This window comes from Gasterosteus aculeatus, chromosome 17 (genome assembly GCF_964276395.1).
Source record: "Gasterosteus aculeatus chromosome 17, fGasAcu3.hap1.1, whole genome shotgun sequence".
NCBI lineage: Eukaryota > Metazoa > Chordata > Actinopteri > Perciformes > Gasterosteidae > Gasterosteus > Gasterosteus aculeatus.
Window position 1 is genome coordinate 6915340 of NC_135705.1, and position 17118 is coordinate 6932457.

At 44.4% G+C, this 17118-nt stretch overlaps 1 protein-coding gene across 5 annotated transcripts in view; it reads left to right on the top strand.

The window, feature by feature from the left end:
• Positions 1 to 17118, top strand: part of atg7 (ATG7 autophagy related 7 homolog (S. cerevisiae)) — a 41789-nt gene that overhangs the window by 10977 nt on the left and 13694 nt on the right. For all 5 annotated transcript variants that reach the window (XM_078091837.1, XM_078091836.1, XM_078091835.1 and 2 more), the window contains exons 13-18: positions 1555 to 1749; positions 2464 to 2706; positions 4054 to 4169; positions 5671 to 5746; positions 9482 to 9562; positions 13716 to 13838. In XM_078091837.1, the coding sequence (XP_077947963.1) occupies positions 1555 to 1749; positions 2464 to 2706; positions 4054 to 4169; positions 5671 to 5746; positions 9482 to 9562; positions 13716 to 13838 (834 nt within the window). The remainder of the gene's footprint in view (positions 1 to 1554; positions 1750 to 2463; positions 2707 to 4053; positions 4170 to 5670; positions 5747 to 9481; positions 9563 to 13715; positions 13839 to 17118) is intronic.

Here is a 17118-nt window from a genome sequence, read left to right on the forward strand (position 1 = left end):
CAGTAAGACCGAAGCCTCATTGTAAAGTTATCAACCCCCTGCAGAGGTTGCCATCACGCTTCAGTAGCAGGTTGTTCCTAAAAGAAGACATTGCACATTGGGCCGGGGTTAGTGTCCCAGACGAAAACACCTGCGATGTCCCATTTCACACACACACACACACACACACACACACACACGTACACAAAAATAATTGCCACGTCATCAACTTTATTTCCCAGTCTCTCTGCCAGCAACTATCGTTTTCTGATAGTCTCTCATTGTTGTGTGAATTAAAAAGGAGGTAAAGAGCAAAGGCTGTTTTCTGTTGTCAGTCTAGACATCTTGTTTGTGCTCCATCTACACCAGCTGCATCCGTAGCTGACCTCCTATGTGTTGGGTTTGTTTTTTTTATCAGTGGGAGTGTGTGCTTCCTTCTTTCTCTTCCTGGCTTGTTTTCCTACAAACACAGAGGCACCAGGTGGCAGCGTGAAAGATGGAAAGAAATACAAACACAGAGAGCACAGAAATGCATTAATTGAACCGAGAGAAGTAGGTTCACCTGAGGTCACAATGTTGAAAAGGTTGGAAGAAGATTTCATATTATGTCTGAGGACAAATACTGTCAACTGACATTTATAGGAAAGTGTGTGGGTTTTGCACTTTTTTTTCCTCTTTAAATTTGGTCAACAGTGAGGTCAAAACTGGTTGAGTTGAAGATATCTACCAATCTTTTTGGATTGTTAAATACTTTTTACCTATTCTGAGAAGGATCTTTTGTCGGAATGATAATTTTCTTATTGGAGACAAATAAGAATAATATTAGCCTCTCTGCAGCCTGAAAGAACCTCCTTAACACTCGGCTGAAATGTAAATACAAAACTCTGTTATCAGCTCCCACTCTCGACACATGAAGGGCGGAAGCAGTCGATCCACTGATTTGGTAAAAGTGGCATTTCTTCTTGTTAAGATCTCACACCTCTTCTTTGCCCTTTCGTGTCCTTCCTTTGATTATAAAATTAGTCTTGACATTTCCATTTGCAACACTGTCAAGCCTGCATCCCTGGAGAAAATCCGTTCTTGAAGTCCATAATGGAATTGGAAATGATTTTTCAGGGTGTGCGTTTCATAGTTCCATACCCTCGACGTGTACAGGAGAGCACAATGCCCACTGGCCTCAGGTCAGCTGTGCCGAAGACATGCTGAAGAAGAGTTTGTCGACTGCCCCTGCAATGCCCTCACTTATCTGTCTAGACGCGGATGTTACTCAACAGAAAGCACAAAAAAACATACTCTGTTTGATTTTAACTATGTTGAGATTGCAGTGAAAATTGAAGGCATTGCATCTCATGCATGGCTGGAAATATTTTCATTTTTTAAACTTGTACCACCTACAGGCGACCGGGTGGCAGTAAAAGTTACTTTTGCAATATACGTAAGAAGTTGGATGTTTAAAAACTGTTGATTTGATTTCTGGCCCAAAAGTTTTTTTTTTCTTCTGACATTTGCTTATTTTTACAAAGTATCTCAAATGTTATTTGTCTGCCTCTCTGCACGCCCCCCCCCCCCCCCCAGAATGCAGAGGGTTTCAATATGAGCATCCCCATGCCCGGCCATCCGGTAAACTTCTCCGAGGCCACTCTGTCGCAGGCCCAGAGGGACGTTGAGCATCTAGAGAAGCTCATTTCTGAACACGATGTGGTCTTCTTACTAATGGACACGAGGGAGAGCCGCTGGCTGCCTACGGTGATCGCTGCCAGCAAGAGGAAGGTACGGAGAACGACTGCGCACCACTAGTCAAAACCACTGAGGCAGAAAGCATTAATTGCAGAGAAATATGTCTGGTATGTTGCACTGAGATTGAACATATTAGAAAAAAAAGCACGTTATGATTGCATTGTTTTAATGTTACTACTAAGGCTAATTAACTGGGGGCTATCTACAGGATCCAATCGCCACAGACGTTTCTGTTCTTCTCCTACTTTAAGCTGGAACTTTTGAATTTGGAAAACCTTTCACTTTATCCTTGAGGATAATTAAATTGGCCCCAAAAATATTGGCACTTACTTCGGTATAACACCTGAAATTCTATTAGTCGCCAGGCGACGCTAGATTATTAAATGGTGTGCCATAATTACTGCCTCCAGTGGTCTTCCCCTAGCAGCCCCTATATTGTCGTATGAAGTTGAATGAGTTTTTTGACCACTGATTAGATTTTCTTGGCGCTCTGTGCCGTGGGGCTGTTTCAGACTTCACCCCAAATTGGCTTCACAATTTATTTCCTAATGCTTCTCTGAGTGTCAGAGAAGCATTAGGTGATTCTTTCAAGATTGCAAAAAGCCCTTTTAATGTTTTATGTCATGTGATTCAGCCATTTACAAGCTTTTAGTTTGGGTAAAATGAGGCTTTTGGTTAATTTGAGTTTGTTGAAATGTGCATTTTTGTTATCGTGATTTTTCGCCTTCGTTGTCTTCCGCCCTCCAGCTGGCGGTTAACGCTGCTCTGGGCTTCGACACATTTGTCGTAATGCGCCACGGCCTGAAGAAGCCCCCCGTCAGTCAGAGTGCTTCCGCGGGAGCAGACTCCTCCACTTCCTGCTCCTCCGCCTCCTCCTCGTCCACACCGGCCGGCTCGGCGTCCCCCGTCCCGGGGTCCTCTCTGTTCTCCAACATCCCGGGACACAAACTGGGCTGCTACTTCTGCAACGATGTCGTGGCACCAGGAGATGTGAGGAAAACCCGCCTATATCAAGCATGCCCTCAACTCCTGAAACACAATGTCCAAGAGGGGAAACATTTAAGAATAGACACAAAGGAATTGGGCTCCTTAGGTGTGATTTCTTTAACTAACAGAAGTTTAATATTCCAAATGGACCAAATGACTGGGTGACGGTGTAGCTCATTGTCACAACCTTACAGTGAATTGTTCCCCACTTTTGTGGTTCCCCTTTTATGTTTATGATCATTGCCAACAAATTGTAGCACTTTGAATTACTCTGTTTAATCATGTTGCAAAAAGAGTGAGATTTGTGACACAGACGTAGTGTGTCTCCCGTGTCCATTCTACGTATCCTTTTGTGATACTTTTTGTTTCTCTTTTGTTGGTCTCTTTTTTTCCCTTCATGACCTTTCGTTCTGATTATTTTGTGAAAGCAATCCAGCAGCTATTGAAGGCCACAGCCTTTTGTTGGGAACTGCTTTTCAGCTCTGACTTCTTCTGAAAATGCCATCGGCTCCATCCTGCTGTCACAGCTTTTAGGGATGTAAACACTTGAATCAGATCAGGAATCAGGAACATTAAGTAAGTATGTCAGACATACAAGGAATTTGACCTGGCGGTTGGTGCATCACATTGGACAGTAAGACAATGAGACAATGGAGAACAAGACAAATGTAGACGAGTGTATGTACATATGATGTCTGAAGGGATGTGCAGGGCAGACCGGGGGAAAAAGGGATGTCCGAGCCACTTAGTGGGGGACCCGGGCTCTGTTGAGGAGCCCGACTGACGGTGACGGGAAGACACAGAGATAGAAGATGGACCTCAGCCTCCTGCCAGATGACAGGGGCACAAAGTGTTTTTTGTCCGGGTTGAGTGGATTCGGCTACAATCTCTCTCGCTCGCTTCAGGGTCCTCGAATGCAACAAGTCCTGGAGGGACAACAGATTGTCTGCACAGCCGGCAGATGCACAGCTTCCTCACATGCGTTTAGTTTTCTGAATGAATGGACAGACAGTTGTAGATAGAATACAACTACTGTGTCATTGATCAGCTGTTATAACAAACACTTATATGACGTGTCATGTTATTTAGTGCAGAAATTAAAGGTCCTGATCAAGAAAATGGCAACATTTGGAGACACTTAACTAAAAGGACTCCCATACACGTCTTCTATGGTAACCTACGTCCCTTTGGATAAGGGCATCTTCATGCCTGTTTGGACTAAAATGGAACAATGTTCTACTTTCCAAAGCACAATTGATTGGTGTTCACTTCATTGCTGAAACCTACCATGTTCTATACCTTCCTTATTTCAGAAGTGACTCTGATTACTTTCTTTTCGATGTTTAACAGTCAACCAGGGATCGGACTCTGGATCAGCAGTGCACAGTGAGCCGACCAGGCCTGGCCATGATTGCCGGAGCCCTGGCCGTGGAGATGATGGTGTCCATTCTGCAGCACACCGAAGGGTAAGAACGACGTCGAAAAGACAGCGTCAGATGCTCCTGCCTCTGACACGTTGGTATATGGAGTCGACGTTTCTTTAGCACTTCGCCTCAGGCCCAAAAGGTTTCACGCCGTGCCTTCTTCATCTTATTTTTGTTATAACTAAAAAAACGTAACAATCATAGATTGTCCAATGATAGATTATTGCAAAACCCTTTGGAGGTCAAACAATCAACTAAAGGAGATGGTGCTTCTGATGTTTTGGCTCCTTGACTGTCAGGAAGCTTTAGTTGCTTACTTTTGCCTGTGGATGGAGGAGTTGCGATGCTGAGGTCTTACTGCACTGCAGGTAGTGCCTTTTGAGTTGGTTCTCAATGGACCCCAAATTAACTGTACTTCAGCTCAGATGCAATTCCTAATCCACAGTCCCACTTATATTCTTTAAAAGCCACAGGGATTCAGTCAGCTCTAAATAGAAACTGCCCAGCGAGTACAGATTTTAAGTACTTTCTTTGGAGGGGCGGGGGGGGGGGGGGGTGGGCCAACAGCAATTGGGTTTTCTTGCTTATTAAGCGTGCACAGACTTGTTTTTTCTGTCATGTATTTGTGTGCGTCGTACCATAGTGGCTGCTTGCTGGCTCTGATGAGAAAGCCATTCTCTCTGGGAGTGTTATGAGATGCTATAAGCCGTTGCAGAGATGCTCTGACTTCCTGGATAAAGAGCTTAGGCAGCAAAGAGGAGAAAGAGAGAGTTTTTATGTACACTCTATACCTCTTTGGTTGTGTAACTCCTTCTTTTACAACACCATCTGCCTTCTCTGTGTCCGTGTTCTCTCTCCTTTTTCTAACCTTCCTCGTCGTCCCTTTCAAGGCCCTTATGCCAGTGATCATATGAACCGTTGGCCGTTCCAAGATTGAAAAACATTTCAAACGTGTAGAATGAACTGAGGTCGAGGGCGACCGTGGCTCAGCGGAGAGCAGGGCCGTCCTTCAATCTCTGAGTCGGCGGTCCGACCCCCACCCACCCCGCCTCCACAGGTCTTTTTGTGTCCGTGGTCGAACCGCCTAACCCCAAATTGCTCCCGAAGCTGTGGCCACGGCTTTTTAATGGTGTGAATGTTGGTTGCTAACGTGGAGGTGGCACTGTGCATTGTAGCTCCTGTCATCAGTGTATGATTGGGTGAGTGGGGAACACACAGTGTTCAAGCACTTTAATGAAGTAGTCGGGGGAATAGAAAAGCGCTGTACAAGTACAGTCCATTAGACCATTTGAAGAAAACTAATGGCACAGATTAGTCCGTCCTGTTCGGCTTGAACCTGAAATATCATGTGTGTTGTGGGATGTTTAGGGTGTTGTAAATTAGTCTCAAATCATCTGGTTATTGGGCATAATTCCATCCATCTTCAAAGCCGCTTATCCATAATTGTATGTCACAATTCTAATGCCGCTGTGATGTCCATATCAAAGGTAACACTTTTATTTCTCTTTGTTTTTCCTTTCCTGCCCTCCTCTCCGATCCTCAGGGGCTACGCAGTGGCAAGCAGCAGTGAAGACCGGATGAACGAGCCTCCCACCTCTCTGGGTCTAGTGCCACACCAGGTCAGACATTCAGAGCGCCTCGCATGCAGCAATCTTTTGTTTCACGGAGGACATTCAATGCTGTTTGTCCGTTAACCACCATGAGCCGGCCCCTCCGATGTGTGCCTGTGTTCACATATCCACGCGGAATTATAAGCCGGGAATTCTTAAATGGCATCTTCCTCTCTGTTGTGGTTTCTATTTTGTCCGGGGCATTGTTTGTTTGTTTGTTTGTGTGTGTGTGTGTGTGTGTGTGTGTGTGTGTGTGTGTGTGTTTGATGTTTTTCAGCATCTTGAAAATGGTGCTGGACATACCTGGTAACTTGGAATTGTGTAACCAAGGAAGTCAATACACAGATCTCCTAAAAATGATGCCTTTGTGGAGCTGGCTCTCTAACGCTATCTGTCTATCTAATCTGATTATAATCAAAGGTCAAATTGAATGCGTTCATTTTGCATAGTCATTATAATAATACATTACAGTTCAAATGCAATTTTTTATAATTGGCCACAAGAAAGTGTCTCTGAATGCTGCTGGTTTCCTTTTTACAATCAAGACATACAGACAAGAGTGCATCTTGAGAAACCCTCATGGACATCTATGGGGGATCAAAGGTACACATTACGAGCCCATATAGCACTCAACCAGATTTGACTGGACGAGGGCGTAACATTGTAGCCTTGGTTACGGATCCAGCTCCAGCATAATAAGCAAGCTACATCCTCCAAGACGGGTATATGCTGTATGCGTACATCAGGCTTCAGTCAGGCTCTGCAAGAATAAAGGTTGTTTTTCATTTCTTAGTTGTTATGTACACTGAATAAAAAAAAAAAGTAATGTTGTGCAACATAACAGGGCTGCAATAGAGGCTCACTTACTAGAACTCTTTGAGACCAGTTGTTAATGTTGCAACTTCAATCTGTGGCACATTTCAACTTGAACTTTTCAGTTCTTTTTGCTTGTCAGTCTGAGCCTTAAAACAAATTATGTGCAAAATCCATTTAATCCCAAATGCCATCCCCCTGGCTATGCCTTTTAGCTGAACAAACACCTCTCTGAGCGTCATACAGATTCACAAAGGGGATATTGAGTGCACAACTTTTGTTTTGTATTTTTGTACGGGGAGGGAAGGGTTGTACTCTTGGTCGCTAGATGCTTTTAAGAGATAAAAGCCACCCACATTCTGTGGAGTTGCTACTGTGTTCCCTCTTTTTTTTATCAACCCTCTCCTGGTTTCAATGTGAGGATTGGAACCAAAGATTTTGCTGCTTTACTAATCTATATGTTGTTTTGACAGAGCAATCATTCCAAACATAAGGGAAGACTGCCAAATCAATACACAATTTCTTAGCTGACAAGGGCAGCTCTATTAAAAATGCCAATGAATATTTTCCCAAGAACATTCTGCAGCTTTCCGAGCTGTGCCCTTTTGCTTACTGACTGTTGTCACATACTCAAGCATCTCACCCCCTCCCATTTGCATCGGCATCAGTATTCATCACCCTGAGAATCTGAATATCTGCCATTAGCTTGACACCTCAGCCGCTCGTGGTATTTCAACCAAATTATCCAGAAAAAAAGTGGAATGCAAATAGTTGCTGTATGTGTGTGTTTCGGTAGAGCGAGAGATGGTGAAGGCGAGGGGATGAGATAATAAGGACCAAAGAGGGCGACGTGCAGGGTGTAAATCATTGCATGGTCATGGGATGCCTGTCCCTCCAGCTATGTCCTGCTAACACCCTGCAGATGCAGTTTAGAGCGGCAGGCTTTGTTTCCCATGGTGCCACAGTGACCGCTTATGGTGCTTTACAGAAACTACATGATGCCTGAAGAATAAAGTCCCCACACAGAACCATTAAAAACCACTCCCTCTATCTTCAGACTAGTTATGGAAATGCAAAATTCCTCCCCAGAAAAGCCTTTAGAAAACATAACGTCAAACATCCATCCGAAATATGTCATTTTCAGAAAAGACCAGCTTTATGTACAGCGGCTACTGTGTCCAACTTACTTGCCCACTTTAACCCATTAGTGTGACTCACTCATGCACTCTGCCATTTATGTGTCAATTCATCCCCTGGACATCTCTGTGCCCTCAGTTCCCCTCTCACTTCCATGTTCTATATCCAATAACCTGTTACTGCAGGTGATATCACAACCCACCCGTGCCTTTCAGTCGTGCATCCTTCGATGTGATATTTGGTTGGAATAATCAGCATATAGATGGGATGGTTTAAAAGACAGGAAGAAGAGCAAAGATAAATGAGCTGAAGCTCATTAAGCCAATTGAAATGTCTTGCAAGATAAAGCAGCGTACCACATTGCAGCGTACCACCGATTATCAGTCACCGATGCAGCGATTCACAACACAGAGCCTGAGCGAACGTACAAAACGGGCATCTGAAATGGGGGTGCGTGAAGATGTCATAGAGTTCAAATATCCAATTTAAACTCTTAACCACTACTTTTCCCACATACCTCAAATATGTTTGAGGATGTAACTCAGTCCCTAAAAGCTGGGATACTTTGACTTTTTGATGTCTCAAATATTTCTTATTAATATGGTTTCACCAACAATGATTATTCTCAGGGAGTCACTTCATGCTGAGGTCCACGTGCGTCATGCGAAAACCCAAATGATGAAGCTTTTATTAAGAAAACGGGAGGGAGCGTATTGGGTATGAGAGAGGAGAGCGTTTACGCTATGACAGGAATGTATGGATTGAAAGTGGTGCTTTCAATCCAGACTTTTTAGTGTGTGCGTGTGTTCTTTGGACAGTAATCTGAGTAATTTGCCATAATTACTGCAGCCAGGAATAGAAATGAAAGCTTTCAGGCATGAGAGATGTGGTTTCAATATGCTAACTTATGCTTCCTGGTGTCACGTCTCCTCACTTGATCCTGAAATTGATTCACCATCACTCCTTCTAAGAGACAAGGAGAGAGGAAACACCAATGTATTCTTTGTGCAAGTCTTTTGGGCACCTGTTACATAAGAGATGGGACATATATATATAGAATAGTATTGAACCACAGCAGGATCTTTGCAGATGAACTGTTCATTTTTGTGTTTTTCATTTTTAGCATTAAAGGGGAGCAAACTGTCTGCACTTTACAGATTTCTGTAGCGTCCTTGTGAGGCGATGTTCCATCGATTTCACCTATTCACCATATTCTGTTTTCATATTGATTGAACGCTACATCCAAGTCAACAATCACGTTACAATGCTCAGAAATACAGCTGCTGTCATCAAATGATTTAATCAATAACAAGTTCACTAAAAACGCACGTCACCCGAGCATCCTTCACAAACGACAGATTCCTCTCATCTTGAGTCGCCTACTTGCCTCCTTCCTTTGCATCTGTCGGGACTGAGATGTGAGCAAAAGGAGGGAAGTATATGAAATCCGCTCAATGTGTCACTGAAAAAGGCTGTAGTCTCTCTGACACCAGAGGGCGCTCTTGGCATTATTTTGAAATGTAGAAAAGTAAACAAATCTCAACCTCAGCTAATGTTTCACTACTACTGTACTATTTGTGTTCGTAACAAAGAATATAGTCACCAATGGTAATTTATTCTCTGTCTCTAACAGACTTACATTAGTAGTGCTCCATTTTCTCTTGAGTCGATCTCTTCGTGATTAATGATGATTTATTATTGAATTTGTTATTGTTTTATGAACTATACGAATGTGCCATTCCTGCTGTGCTGTTTTGCTCCTCTGTTTCTGACGTGTTGATTTCTCATCCACAGATCCGGGGCTTTCTCTCGAGGTTCGACAATGTCCTGCCTGCCAGCCTGGCCTTTGACAAGTGCACTGCCTGCTCACCCATTGTAAGTGGCGTGAATTGTAACTGACCTGGTCAAACCATGTGTGCTCCAATCCAGTTTACCAACAAGACCGGGTTAAGACGGTATTAGAAAGATTGGCGCTTGGTCGTAGGCAAGTCCTGATTTGCTCATGGCATTAGATTCCATCGCTATGTAACAACGTTGTTTTGAAGCACAAATTGCTGCCTTAGCAGCGAGAGGGGGTCAGGGGGGGGGATTCCCGTCCCTCCCCTCCCCTCCCCTCCCTTTTCTACACTGCAACTCAGTGGAGCTGTGTTGAAATGTTGCTCCTGGAGGAATACTGAACACACACAAACAGCCACACAGGAGACTGGCTGGTAAAACACGTGGTAACAATCAGGCAGCAGTTGCACATTGATGTCAGTGACTGTCGTATGAGTGGAATTATCTCCCACCACTGGGGTGTCTGTGTGTGCGTGTGTGCGTGCGTGCGTGCGTGCGTGCGCGCGCGTGTGTGCGTGCGTGCGTGCGTGCGTGCGCGCGCGTGCGTGCGTGGTCATGTCGGGATGGGTTGTTGAGGGTCTGCATTTCCACAAAACCAGCAAAGCGGGGTGGGATGGATTACCTGCGCGTGTTTTTAACGCTTTGTCATTGGCCGGTAGTCAACCCTGTAGTCACCACGTCCAGCCACGTGATTGGTCGGGGTGGACTGTCGTGTAAGACCAGGAGACATGCAAAGGTTAGGGAGGGAGAAGGCTTTTTTAATTTTCTTTTGTGATTACTGGCGTGGGGGGGGGCAATAAAGAGAGGAAGTGCAATGCTGAAGAAAAGGTGTTGTGATGAGTGAAGGGCTGGTTCTCCCCCCCCTCCCCACCTCTCCCCGCCTCTCCCCTGATCTCAATGCGGTCCTTGTGTCTGTAAAGAGGTCATAAAGCCCCAGATCTATCACTTTCATGTGAAGGCAGAGTGAGAGAGACACCGGGAGAAACCAAGAGGGGGTGGGCGGGGGGGTTGCTTGTTGGCTTTGCATGAGTTCTCCTCCACCGACGCTGCTCCTGAGGAAAAGAAGTTTGGAGTTCCACTCGATCTGAAAGTGTCATGTTTCTGTGACTGATGACATTATTTGGTCTGTTTGGAGGGTTCTCGGGGTTCGATGGGCATCGGGGACAAAGCCGACCCTCTGCTGAGACGGGGGGGGGGGTAAAGCTTATGGAGAGAAATTGGTGAATCTGCTTTGATTCCACTAATCCCACCCACACATATTCCTCTCTTTTCTTTAGCAACGGTTTATCTGCCTCTCCTTCTATTTTCATTTCACTCTACTTTGGTTCCTCTCTTTCCTCTTCTCCTCTCCTCTCTGTCTTACCTTTTCTCCCTTCCTGTTTTCCCCTCCCCGTATCTGCCCTCCCTTTGTGTGTCCCTCTGGCCATTTATCAGTCCGTTCACTGTAACATGATTGTGTGTCTGTCTTTGTCTTTTGTGTGTGTGTGTGTGTGTGTGTTTGTGAGAGCGAGTGCATGTCTGTCTGTGTGTGTATTCCTGCCGCAGTCAGCTGTGTGCTGCCAGGTCACTATGGAAACAAAACAATTCAGCCCCTGTCTGGGCTGGAGCAGTTCCTGTAGAGTTGGGGCTTTGTGTGTGTGTGTGTGTGTGTGTGTGTGTGCGTGTGCGTGTGTGTTTTTGCAAACTCTTTCCGGGGCTGCAAGCCAACAAAACTACACACCATAGAGTAAATCTCTAGTGGGTAAGAGACCTTTAACTACACTGACTTTTGCTAACACAACCAAATGTACCATATGTTTTCATTATTAATGGAAAAATATTTTTAGATATGTATTGCAAGACAACGCAGCTCAGGGTTTTTTGTGTTTCCTCCTTCTGAATCACTTCACAAATCGTCATTATGTCACAGAGAAAATTAAAACTTCAAATATAATTGGGTTGAATTTTGTATCCGAAACCTATTTATATATCTATTTATATTCGTATTCTCGCAAACCAATCGCTTCCACACCAAGAGTCATAACTTATTTTAGAATGAATAACCTCATGTTTTATGTCACTGTCAAGTGCTGTTTTTCGTAGACTCGCAGCCGTCACACGGCTTTAACGACGCACGCTTTTATGGGATGTGCTTCCTGTCTACAGTGCTAAATCTTTAAAATCCCATGAGGCCTGAGAGGTGACTCAATGAGTCACCATGGAGTTGGTGCGTTTTCAAGGCGAGAGTCTAACCTGCCGTGTTGACTTTACAAGGAAACGGGAGGAAGTCTAAACCCTTGAATCACCAGGAACCGTTTACTCAGTAGGTGTCACGTCAATGGCCGACGCGCCAGCCAAGAACGCCCGAGCGCTTCATTGATTATGTATCAGTCATTGATTTAACATGACGACAGTCGACTTTGTTCTTCGAGTTTACAACATTAATTACCTCCCAGTGTAAGTTTGATATGTTTAAGGATGTAAAATACAGCCAGAGGGTGGAGGTTTCTGTGGCTCCGTAAGGAGGCTGCACACACCATCTGATCCAGATGTTGATGCTTCTGTGGTGCCGACCATCGACAGCGCGCATCACGATGAAAACCATCGGCACCGATTAACCGCGGCGTAACCTCGTAAATGCTCCATGTCTCTTCCGTTCTCCGTGTTTACACACGAGTTCATGTTTTTATTGCATTTTCCCCACAATGATTTCGGCCAATGTTGTTAAGCGCTTTCGATCCACCGTCAAGTTTTTCGAACCCTTGGAACGAAAATTGTTTTACAAATGATTTCCGTTCTTTCATCCAGTTGCAACTGCACACAAAAATGTGTGTCAAGCCTCACTTTTTGTAAATTAGAGAATCTCTAAGTACATTAGCGTTTGATACGAGTACAATTAACTCATTTTTTTATTATTAAAAATATTAAAAAACCTCTTTAGTAATCTGTAATCCAGAAACAACCGTTGTTCATTTTGTTTCGTCTCAATCTTGTCCATCACTGGTACGGACAGGAGTGAAGAACATCAGCGCGTGTGTTGTTGTGTGTAACTTTGTAAACGTCATTGCGATATCATCACAGTTATCGAGTTGCTGTCTGTTGCGAGCATCTATATTTCAACAAAGTGCGTTTCGGCCGCTCGGGTCTCGCGTAACGGATCACGCGGATGCGAGCGGAGAATCAAAGAAGTAAAACAGAGGGAAGGAAAGAAAGAAAAGAGTGGTTGAAAAGGTGAAGGAGGAACACGTCAGTGTGCATTGTGTGTGCGGTGTGTCTGGCTCCAGGGCTAGACGCCAGGTCGGCCTGCGCGCGCACGCACACACACACACACACACACACACACACACTCGTGCTCAGATGTGGATGCCTGAGGCAGAGGTAACCCTACACCTGCAGAGGAGGGTCCGTGGGCGTCCGTGAAAGGCTCAGCCGAGCTTAGGAAGGTAGTCGGGAGGACAGGCGATGTGTGTGCTTTGGAGAGAAGTTGTGGGTATTTTAAGTCAGTGCTGGTGTAGGTGATCAAGGTAAACACCGAGCTGCGGTGTTTCACCGGTTGTTTTTATGGACCAGAGCAACAAGAGTGCATTTCAATATTTCCAACCATTCAAATATTATTTGTATCTGCTTTTTAGAGAACATTTCTGTTTGCCATCTCCTGGCGTTTTGGGATTTAAGTCAACAAGTCGTGATGCATTAGGTAGACTCAGCCCTCCGCTCAAAGTGGACACATCACACTCCAAAAGGACTTTCACCGAGCAATAGACTCTTAGTATTGTTCTTGAGAGGCTGGTAAGGGTGAAGAAGTGCAAACCTGAATCAAACCTTTCAGCGAAATTACTTCCACATCTTTTAACCATCGTAAGGTCTAGAACCTGCTGTTGTTTAATAGATAGGTGTATTAGTAACACACACACACACATATATATATATATATATTACACCGCACAACTACTTATTTTTCTCCCTTTCTTTCTTATAGAAAAATTGATGTTTACGCTGGTCACGCTGTGTTGTCCCTCCAATTATCTGAATGAAAATTGGAAAGAAGCCAGAATATGATTCTCAATGTGCACATGGACCAATGTAGTGACATCATTTCCTGTAGTGGAAATGTGTCAGTTGGGTTAATGATAAAACCCTTCTATCAATTGACATTACATTACGTTTAAATGACAAATAAATTGTCTTTTTTCTCTTTTTTTTTTTTTTGCAGGTCCTGGAGAACTACGAGAGGGACGGTTTCAACTTCCTCTCCCAGGTTTTTAATTCTTCCCACTCGTTCCTGGAGGACCTGACTGGGCTGACCCTGTTGCACCAGGAGACACAGGCTGCAGAGGTAAATCACGGCCGTGCATAAACAGCATTTGAGCAACTAAAGTGATGAGTGTTAGTCGAGTACGTCTCTAAAGCTAAGTTTTCATTTCTACGGGTTGCATATCTGCATTTTGCAGATGATTTGAGGATGACTTCAAACCACAGTTGCATTAAAACAAATGTTTAGAGACTTTGGGAAGCAACTTGATCACAAGTGAAGGGACGACAAAGACGGACCAGGGAATTGGTGCAACATCTGCATCATCAGTTAATGTGTGCCTCAATGTCCCGCCGTCCCTCGGGAGAAGTCAAATCGTCATGCCTGGGAAGAAGGACTCCTGGGTGTTCTTGCTCGAGTCTTCAGAGACATTTTCACGAGTTTCTTAGATTGAATGTTTTAAAGGAGCTACTCTGTTTTCACTGGAAGGCAGAGAAGATCGTTCCCTGATTATTCTGTTGCTGTAGCAGCACGCGGTTGATGTCTACGGAACAACGAGGAGGAAAACGGTGGACTGCGGGTGGTTTTCCTCAAGCTCCCCCCCCCCTCCGCCTTCCCTCTCACATGAGACAGAAGGAGCAGGGGGGGTTGGGTCTGGTCGTGCCGAGCGGTGGGAAAATCCCACGTACTTTCTCAACTACTCCTACTCATAACACACAGACGGATGAGGGTGGAAGAGAAAAGCAAGGCCGCACAACGTAGATAAGAGAAAACAGTGACGGGGGGAAAAAAGACGAGGAGAAACAAAATGGGACAGGGGGTCGAAGAGGAAAAAAAGATGTATACTTAAAAAAATGCAAGTTTCCCTGTCACTCCCTGTATCAATCTTCCCCTCACCGCCCATCATTCTCTTCGGATTGTTCCTGCCTTCTCTATTCGAGCCGCCCTCTCCCTTGATGGAGTGTGTTGAAGTCGCTGGCACCAGTTCGCTGCTCCTCAATCACGAGATAGAGAGATTGTTTTGATTGCTTAGCCCACTAGCGCCGAGAGTCTCAGCGCCTGTTTCCTGTACAAAGATTAGCTATTCCAAAAACTACTGCACTTGGAGGACGTCCCTTCGAGTTTTTTTTTTTTTCCTCTTCCAGGAAAGCACAGAGGTTCTTCTCCAAAATTCTCATTTCATGCGGGAACCGATTAGAAACAGGCCTGCGGCTCGGTTCGGATCTTGTCCCATATTTGAAGAAGTACCGGCCCAAAATAATGATAATTCTGAATGTAAAAATTAGGGGTTTAAAAGGTCCTTGTGGGCTTTTTATGTTCGGCAATTGTATACAGCTATGAGTCATCATAGTTGGATGACGATCATCGCTTCCAGTGGCTTAAACCACTGACTTGTTGCTTTCAGAAGGTTTCTCCTGTGTCCTTTGTTGAGAAGAATTAGTTACACTTGGTGCAAGTGATTTCAGGGGACTTAAATTACTTTAATTTTATATTATGTTGTTATTTTTATAAAGCCTTTCCCCAAAGCATGGTGCTGAGGTCATTACAGATTGTGTGTGTTATTCCGTGTTCGAGTGTGTGTTACCACTCTAAACTATAATCTACGTCACCAGAACTAGTACTATGTACTTATGGCCTATTTTGGGCGAGTTTGTAACCCGAGAACTACTTCTTATGCAGTCACCACAGGGTTTTTGGGGGAGTTCAAGTTCGGTAGGAAGCTTTTGTGTGTGTGTTTGTGTGTGTGTGCGCCTACACAAATGGGTGTGAATGGCTCCTTTGTGTCAGTCTGATTGGGAGGGGGAAAAAAATACTATGAATCTGGCATGTGGCAAATGGGTTACAGGTATTTTAAAAGTTAAGTACGCAACGTGTATTTTAAGTTTCGTGGGCGGTGAGGAAGCACAAACACGACGAACCATTGCTAAATAATCATACCTTGAACTGAACTGTATTTTTCACTACTTTTTCGGAGCGAAGCCAGTTTCCTGACTTGAGGGGAGTACACTTCAGACAAAGTGCTTGGCAGACCGTCTGAAGGGGGAGATGCACCAAATCTGTTGATGTATGCGAGGTCAACGGATCCCATTAGTTTTGTTTTTTTATGGAGAACATGAAGAGATCCAGCTGTGTGTGACACGGTTATGCGGCTCGGCGCGTTGCCCGACCATTTGCAGATCGGATTCGATCAAACCAAGGCAGCGCTGATCAAATACAAATCAATATTCTTTTAATGCATCGCTTTTTTCAGGATAGCAATATACAATATTGTTAATATAGTTTACTGAGGGCTCCGGCGTGCCACGTGTCTCGGTTGTTACGCAGTCTTTTCTCTACTTTTTGACGAGTCATTCGGTAAGTTAAGCATTATTCCAAAAAAACAAAACCTCAGGGTGGATGCGTGTTAGCGTGTCAGAACAGGGTGTTGTGTTGGCTGATTAGCCACCCTGAATGTAAGCTCACTGCAGAGGGCCTGGTCTCACACATCAACACACTCAAAGAGCCCGAGAGGAAATTACACTCCGTCCAGGATGTTGATCTTCTCCTCTGACGCAGCCAACCCCGCTGTCTTCGACCTGGCAGATGAAATTGTATCAAATACTGTATAAATTCATCGCTGCTGGCATGTAAAGACATCATGCTGTTCATTATTGTGTAAGTGGAGAGAGGACATGTGGATTTCCTCCTGACAACGTCTGAGTATTTTTAAAGCATTTTTATATTGTGAGCTCAATAAAAAAAACAATGTAGTGTAATGTTACACGGAAATGATAGTAAGTTTACTAAGAACTACTATTTAGTGCCTCTTCAATTTATCACATAGCTTATTTTAAGGAGAAACAAAACCGAAGATATTTCTGTCTTCAGAAAACCACTTACTACTGGGAAGGGATGATTCTTTTAATAATAGAGTACTAATTATATTATTACAGCTTAATTTTAAATGCAAGCGGTCTCCAGGTGCTTCATATGCATTGAAGACATGCACAGTACAAAGTTAAAACTATATTAAGCAAAATATAAATTAAAGAAGGGGGTGAAATCGGATAAATGCATGTTAAATAGATCCTCGTATACCAAGTTCCACCCTGCGTGTAGCATCATGTGATACCGCAGGAAGCCCCCGATCAAAGGTCATTCCTCACACGCCGTCTTCCCATCTTCATTTTCAGTAAGCGATCCATGTTCTCGCGTGCATGCGTGGGTTTTCCGCACACGCGTGTCCGCCTGAATGTGAATGGCCCCCGTTCAGAGAATGTGTGACCCTCTCGGCACAAAGGGCCTTTCTGCACGGCCCTTGTTCCACTGCCTTCCACCTACTTCTACTGTGCGCTGCCAGTAAGTCACAAGATGAAGACGCTTG